The sequence below is a fragment of the Ostrinia furnacalis genome, unplaced genomic scaffold (assembly GCF_004193835.3).
Source record: "Ostrinia furnacalis isolate ACB-3 unplaced genomic scaffold, ASM419383v2 OfSCF1456, whole genome shotgun sequence".
Taxonomy (NCBI): Eukaryota; Metazoa; Arthropoda; class Insecta; order Lepidoptera; family Crambidae; genus Ostrinia; species Ostrinia furnacalis.
The window spans coordinates 318,940-327,141 of record NW_021131695.1 but is presented as its reverse complement, the minus strand read 5'-3'; the positions used below and the strand labels follow the sequence as shown (position 1 = coordinate 327,141).

At 37.1% G+C, this 8,202-nt stretch overlaps 1 protein-coding gene across 1 annotated transcript; it reads right to left on the bottom strand.

The window, feature by feature from the left end:
* Window positions 1-2,933: 2,933 nt before the first annotated feature.
* Window positions 2,934-6,973, bottom strand: LOC114352819 (peptidoglycan recognition protein). The gene is made up of 4 exons (XM_028304561.1): window positions 6,841-6,973; window positions 6,050-6,248; window positions 4,441-4,559; window positions 2,934-3,242 (listed from the first exon to the last, which is right to left on the bottom strand). Exons 1-4 carry the CDS (start codon window positions 6,899-6,901, stop codon window positions 3,043-3,045), a joined length of 579 nt encoding a protein of 192 aa, XP_028160362.1. The 5' UTR covers window positions 6,902-6,973; the 3' UTR covers window positions 2,934-3,042.
* Window positions 6,974-8,202: the final 1,229 nt, after the last annotated feature.

Sequence of the window (8,202 nt, the reverse complement as noted above, 5' to 3'; positions counted from 1 at the left end):
TATCTCTATACTAAATTTCATCAAAATCGGTTCAGTGGTTTACTCGTAAAAGCGAGACAGACAGACAGAGTTACTTTCGCATTTATAATATTAGTATAGACTAGCGGCCGCCCGCGACTTCGTACGCGTGGATCCCGTTTTACCCCCTTCATCTATCTTACGCGGTTTAGATTTTTTCATACAAATGTTTTTTCCCGCTAACTCTCGTTCCCGTGGGAATTTTGCAATATCCAGTTGTAACTAAGCTTTAGGTTTACTAAGATACCTGCATGCCAAATTTCAAGCGTCTAACTTAAGCAGTTTAGATTTTTCCATACAAATGTTTTTTCCCGCTAACTCCCGATCCCGTAGGAATTATGCAATATCCTGTTGTAACTAAGCTTTAAGTTTACTAAGGTACCTGCATGCTAAATTTCAAGTATCTAACTTAAGCGATTTAGATTTTTCATACAAAAGGATTTTCCCGCTAATTCCCGTTCTCGTGGGAATTCCTAAGTATCCTATAACCTGCCCTGGAGTACGAAGAATAATTGTGCCAAATTTCGTTAAAATCCGTCGAGTAGTTTTTGTTTCTATAAGGACATACAGACGGATAGACAGACAGACAGACAGACAAAAAATTTACTGATTGCATTTATGGCATCAGTATCGATCACTAATCACCCCCTGATAGTTATTTTGAAAATATATTTCATGTACAGAATTGACCTCTTCTACAGATTTATTATAAGTATAGAAGATAATCCAGTTTGAAACCTAATGCCAACGACCCGTGCTTACTATGTACCTATTTATTACAAAAAAAAACATCCCATGAGTCATTATCTTTCAGTTTACACACCTAAACGCCATATAACGTTTTCCTTTTAACACAGAGAGAAGGTGTTTAGTAAAATAATCTTATTAATTAACTAGTACAGAGTAATTTTACCGACTTCGGCATCTTAACGATCTCACTTTAATACTCAAAATCTTTCGTGTGTTTCGGAGTAAGTATAAAGGCTACAATAATTCGTAATGAGAGTTTTAACAAATCTAAAACTAGCTTGAAATCTTAAAAGTTCCCTATTTGCAATATTACATTGATAAAACTAAATCCCATCAAAAACAATACTTGTCAAAAAAACCAAGTCTCGCAACTCAGTTGTTCTACGGTAAAAAGTTGTGAGATCCATGTAATACCAAGTCCAGGCCAGGAAATCTTTAACGTTTTACATAAATTATTGACTTGGCCATCGCACTAAATAATTTAATTTACACGTGTTTTCATGCGATGGCCAAGTCAATATATTTATTTTTTGTATTTTGTAAACAGTTCTACTTTTTTCCTTTTCGGTACCTTCTACTTATTGTATGTATATCTAACCAGCAACGAATTTTCTTAAAGTCCTCTCTCTGACCTATGAAATTTTCTTATTTTTGTAGGTAGCCTTCCGTTTTCTCTTTTCCGGTTCTACTTCTTGAGCTGAAAACTGGACCGAAATTGAAAAATGTTACTCGACTTGGCGGGGACACTACCGTGTGCCTTTATATTTAATTTTATATGATATTACAAACTTATTTAGGTAAGTAGTTAAATATTTATAAAACTGGACCGAAATTGAAAAATTTTACTCGACTTGGCGGTTGCACTACCGTGCCCCCAAATATTTTAGTTTTTCCTTGATTCATACACCAAACACTACTTATATTCCAAATTTGAAGCTTCTAGGTCTGCTAGAAGTGCCTTAGAATTTTGATGATCGGTGAGTCAGTCAGTGAGTCAGTGAGTCAGTGAGTCACTGAGTCACAAAATTAAGTAACTTTGACCCGTTATAATTCTTAAACTACTGGTTCAAATTGAATGAAATTTTAAATATACCGTGTCTTTACAATGCCTGCATAGCTAATGAAAATTCAGCCTTCTAGTTTTATCCACAACGAAGTTACAGGCGGTCGAAAATGGCCTGAATTGCTTCGAGAAAAGGATGGTACGGCCGTGCCGCTTTTTTGCTCGACTTGGTGGGGGCACTGCCGTGCCCCCAGATTTGAGAACTGAATATTAAAACAAATGCGTGTCGTGACACGCGCAGTGTAGGGTTCCGTAATTGACTTCAGAAGCAAGCAATTACCTACTTCATCTAAAAGTCACTTTTAATATTTTTAACCGACTTCAAAAAAGGAGGAGGTTATAATAATATGTTCGACTGTATGTATGTTTTTTTTTCTACGTATGTTCACCGATTACTCCGTCAATGAGGATCATTTCGATTTTTAGCTGTGAATGCAGATTTATAGGGCTAAGAAATCCTTAATACACAGTCCAAACATTTTTGTTCTACGACAAAAATTGACGAAGTTATGGCCAAATTACTAAAAAAGTTCACTGACCGCCCGGCGCGGGGACGATGACGTCACTATATCCGATCCGAACGCTGCCGGCGTAGTGCGTGGATAGAAAATATTTTTTTCTAGCCAAACTATCAGTTTTAGAGATTTATTCATGAGAATAAAGTAAGCTATCGATAGGTAATTTTTAAAAATAGAAATTGTGAAAAATATCGCAAAAAATCCATACGCTCATACGATTCAATGGAACGCAGAGACGCGATTGGGGTCTCCGCGGTGGTATATTTGGCGATTTATTCAAAATCTAAAAATGATACCATTTCAAAATTCTCTTTGGAGGGAAATATCATACAGAATAAGATTTAAATTGTATCCATCCGGAATACTCGAGCATTGCGGTGACACAAAACTAAGACAAGTGTTATGAAACTACTCTCAAGTATAAAATCTACATAATAATTACCATAGTGCAATAAAAACACTTTCTGAAAGTTAGCATTATGTATTGCTATACGGTTGCAAAGCAAGACAATATAAAGCAAGACTTTTACCGTTGACGTGACCCTCACACACTCTTTCAAAACTGGCACAAAAAACTATTTTTCTCAGAGTCTATAACTATTTTTAATCCAAATTTCACTTAGTTTACATCGGTTCAGTTTTAAGTTTGAATAGGTAACAGACAGACATTTATAATATTAACACGGATCTCTTTTAATTTTTGATCGAGCTGACGTCGTCCATCCATTCGGGCCAAGTCCTGATTTCTGCCCACAAGTTTCTGCCGGGACTCAAAGTGGCGAGTACTTGCTTGTGACCGATCACGTGGTAGTTTGAGGTTAGGTGACCATTCTCCACTCCACACCTAAGAAGGGCCTTCACCGCGTTTAACTGCTGAGCCGTTGGCACGTCAGCTGGAAATGAAAATTGGAAAAATTTAATAATGCTACTGTAACAGTAGGTTACGAATGTCTTCAAGTAAAGTTAAAGTTAATCTTATGGGTTTGCGCTAAAGTTTTATGAACCAGTTTTCTTTTGTTTTTTTTAGCAGGAAAGACTAATTACTAGCTCGCTTGTAGTGGTCCTGTAATTAGTTTCAAACGGCGACGCTGTAATTATGTAATTATCACACCACAGCCATATTCTACATCTCTAAATTTTATGTGTACCTTAGATTAATAAAACCTAGATAGATAGTCAGTGCACGAAAGGTGAGGCAGTTTTTAGGGAGCCGGCACGGCTCACCCGTAAACGTCACATGAACTGTCAAAGTGAAAAATTGGTAAACACGTCCGACGAATTTTAATTAATTAAAACGGTTTGTGCTGTGAAAGGGTGTCTAAAATACATCAGAAAAACGAAAGAAAGTGACCAGTGTTACATTGCATAAGTAAGTACTACAATTCGACGCGTATTTTGCTTGAATTTGGCTTTCAAAAATTAAATACGGGAATGATACCAGTTTAACAAGAAAATTTATTTCCCAATTGTTCGCCGTACAAATACACTTCCTTTTTTATGAAATCGAGACTTTTAAGTCGATTTATCTTATTGTAATTAGGTAGGTACTTTGAATTCAATAAATAAGTAAGTACATGATGCGTTTAGTTTTTGTTAATTATAAAATAATTAAAAACGTATTAAAAATTTCCCTACTTTCGGGAAAATCGCCTTCACTGTCTACACTCCCCAACAAAATTGACACTAATGACATAAGATTTTTGCCTCAGTCTTGACGAAGCGTTTGTATGAAGACTATCCATCTAGGTTTTATTAATCTAAGATGTGTACCTATAATTGAAAGAAACATCTAATACATAAAATTCTCGTTCCATAATGTTTGTATCAAAGACGCCCGAAACGACTTGACCGATACTTATGCCTTTATTCAGGTCTGAGAATAAGACGTTAACTATTTTTCATACCCCTAGGTGATAAGGGTTTTTCAAGTTGCAGACGCACTGGTGCCCGTTTTCACCATAGGTCATAGGTCATAGGTCTAGGTCTATTAATCATAGGACGTCCACTGCTAAAGGCCTCCCCCAATGCTTTCCATGTTACCCGGTTGGTAGCGGCCTGCGTAGGTCTATTAATAGGTAAAACAATATTTACTTTCATAGTTCCCGATGAAGGAGATGCCAATAGAGCGTTTGTTGTAGCCGTAAGTGTGCGCGCCCACGTGCAGCCAGCCGGCCCCTTCGTAGACCTTGCCGTTGCCGCCGACGTAGAAGCTGAATGTCACAAAGTATGCAACCTCCTTATTTTAAAAAGCCATAAAAGAAAAAAGAATTCAAACACATCATCATGCTTTTCCACTTGGCGTTGTTCTATTGTTTTGTTAACATTGACGATACAACATAACTGGCCATAATAAATAACCACAGATGAAACAGTCTGTGACAAAATGATGGAGATTTTAATGGATGCATTTTAAGAATATTTTAATTTAAAAAATTCCCACTATGTTTACACTTCTTGTTTAAAGAACATTTAATCTATTTATTACTTTATTACCAGAAGTGCATTCGTGTCTGTCAGTAGTGACAAAGCAATGTTGACCCCTAATATAAACTTACAGAGATTACCTTGGAAATGAACTACACCCACTTTGCATTATCACCTTAATAATATTTTAAAGGAAAACAAACAGATTCTATTAATAACATAATATGGTTTACATATTGCAACATTACGAAGCCTATAATTTCCCGCGAAAAAAATACATAAACAGCAAATGACAGACTGAATAAATTGGTCTATTCCTAGAATCCAGGCAACACTTTGGTGTTCTTTGATCAGCCTATGGATAAAGGTGATCAAAGTGGACTTCTTATCCATAAGTAATTAAAGAACTCCAAAGTGTCGCCTGGACTCCACTTTGATCACCTGGGTGATAGTGGAATAGACCAATAAATTATGAATTAAAAGAAATACTCACGAAGAACCAATGTCCCACCAATTCAGGGTGTCCATGTGATAATCCTGTATGTTCTTCACCCGGTTCTTGCAGGCTTTATCGGTGGTGCACATGGGAGTCGCTGTGTGCTGGATGATGACCAGGTCGACTGGCCTCGGCAGGTACTGAACATGGGTCGGTTGCNTTTAAATTTTAAATTCAAACACATCATCATGCTTTTCCAATTGGCGTTGTTCTATTGTTTTGTTAACATTGATGATACAACATAACTGGCCATAATAAATAACCACAGATGAAACAGTCTGTGACAAAATGATGGAGATTTTAATGGATGCATTTTAAGAATATTTTAATTTAAAAAATCCCTACTATGTTTACTTACACTTCTTGTTTAAAGAACATTTAATCTATTTATTACTTTATTACCAGAAGTGCATTCGTGTCTGTCAGTAGTGAAAAAGCAATGTTGACCCCTAATATTAACTTACAGAGATAACCTTGGAAATGAACTAAACCCACTTTGCATATCACCTTAAAGTTTAAAGGTCAATAGACAGCTTCTATTAATAATTATGGTTTACACAATGCATCATTACAAAGCCTATAAATATAGGCTTTGTAATGATGCATTAGTTCGTTCGTTTCAGCCAAAGGACGTCCACTGCACAAAGGCTTCCCCCAAGGACTTCCCTAACGACCGGTCCTGCGCTGCCCGCATCCAGGTTCTTCCCACTAAGTTACATTTAGCTATAAGGTACAGCAAATTACAGACTGAAAGAATTATAAATTGAAAGGAATACTCACGAAGAACCAATGTCCCACCAATTCAGGGTGTCCATGTGATAATCCTGTATGTTCTTCACCCGGTTCTTGCAGGCTTTATCGGTGGTGCACATGGGAGTCGCTGTGTGCTGGATGATGACCAGGTCGACTGGCCTCGGCAGGTACTGAACATGGGTCGGTTGCAGGCCCCCCCATTGCTTCTTGGTTACAACGTCGCATTCTGAATTGTAAAATATCGTTCTTCGTGTTATTATATTGGCTGACTGAAACTTATTACATACTAAGTACGATAACTTGCAATTAGCCTAGTCCCCTGGAGATCCCGTTCCAGAATTACCTAATAAAATAGTTACCTTATAGTTTAACAAGCTTAACCTTCACCTCACTTGTTAGGTACAATGTATGTGTCTTAATTATGTTACATCATTGAGTATATCAGGCAATACATTTATAGTTTAACTTCCATGACTGACTAACTGACTAGGTACTAGCATTCGTTCAATAAATTGGAATTCATCACATAAGTAATACAACTACGTTATGCCTAAAATTTAAGATCTGATCTGAATCTACACAAATTACTAATTAAATTAAAATCATATTGGCTGACATTGTCTTAAGTAAAATCTTTAATTTTATTTTCTCACTAATAAGCGTAACAATAATAAATGATTGATTTATCAAATTAATACCAATTAGGTACACTAATCTATGCAAAGTTTTAGTGCCTGCATTAATGGAGATAATTTCTATTAATAATATTTATTTCAAATGTGCGTAAATTTAATTTAAAAACTAACAAAAGAACTTACCTCCTCTCACTAGCTCGCAGAAGCAGATAAAAAAGGCAAAAATATTCAACTTTCGGAACATTTTTAGCTCACACTAAACGACAACTTGTATGCAAAATTATCCCAACACTGACGATGACGCTTACAACTTTACAAGTTAAAGATAACATGGCACCGAGCGGGAATAACCTGTGCCCAGTCGCCTGTCTTACTCACTCACCATACGGCGGAACAAAGACAGATGCAAGTTCGCAAACCTTATGCTCGATACGGCGAAACAATAAAACGGTTACGTATCACGTCACAACAAAAAAGGCCCGGCTCGGTGGAAAGAAAAAGAATTAATTTCCTGATACAAACTGAAGCAAAGAAACCAAACTGTGTACAGTCGCCTTGAAGTTATAATAATCGTTACAATTTTATGCTTCTGATAGTACTGTTATGTCTTGCTCATGCCACTAAGGGAACCCCCTTAATCAGGATATTGATACAGTCTTGCCTTATGCCCCGCATAAGGTCCGTATAATCACCTCATACTCATCACTCCTTTGTAGCCAGGAGTTACAGCTTGAAACCTAGTAAAGGTAGAGTCGACGGCACATCAGACTATGTATATATTTTTCTTGCAATAAAATGCGATAGTGTCAAGCTTATTATTTACTCATCATCATCGTCGTCGTCATTCCAGCCACAGGACGTCCTCTGCCGAACTTAATCCTCCCCCAATTAACTATGAGTTATTTTTTTATAGAACGATGAGTAAATTCTGTTCTGCAAAGTAAAATCGAATTAGAATATGCTTAGTCACTGATATTCGATTTTATGCAAACAGCGGTAGGTATTTGCACTTCATACTCATAAAACATGTCATTGCAATAATAATCTAATAGAAAACGTCACTAACAAACGTAAAATGTTAATGTTATGGACTAAACATTATGGACTATATTTCCTAATTTCTTTAGTAAACTGTAAGTAGCCTTTGTGTCCATTAGATGACTCCATGGGATGACTCATAGCAACACGACTCGTTAGCTCTAAAAGTTCCCCTGTTCTAAATACTATGTATATTTATGAATGATAAGCCAGTTTAAAATTGAAACCTAATGCCAACGACCCATGCTGCCTGCCATGACTGGTGTAATGGATCAAAAATTATGTCTAGCGAGTGGCCCGCGCAGGTAGCAGGGAAGCGCTGGACGCAGGCCGCTACCAATCGATCAACATGGAAAGCATTGGGGGAGGCCTATGTTCAGCAGTGGACGTCCTGTGGCTGAATAATGATGATGATGATGATGAGTGGCCCGCCGCCAGTCGCGTTAACTGCACAATTGGCAGCCGTGACGTCACATCGACGCTCTGGTCCGGAACGGGACGAAGGTA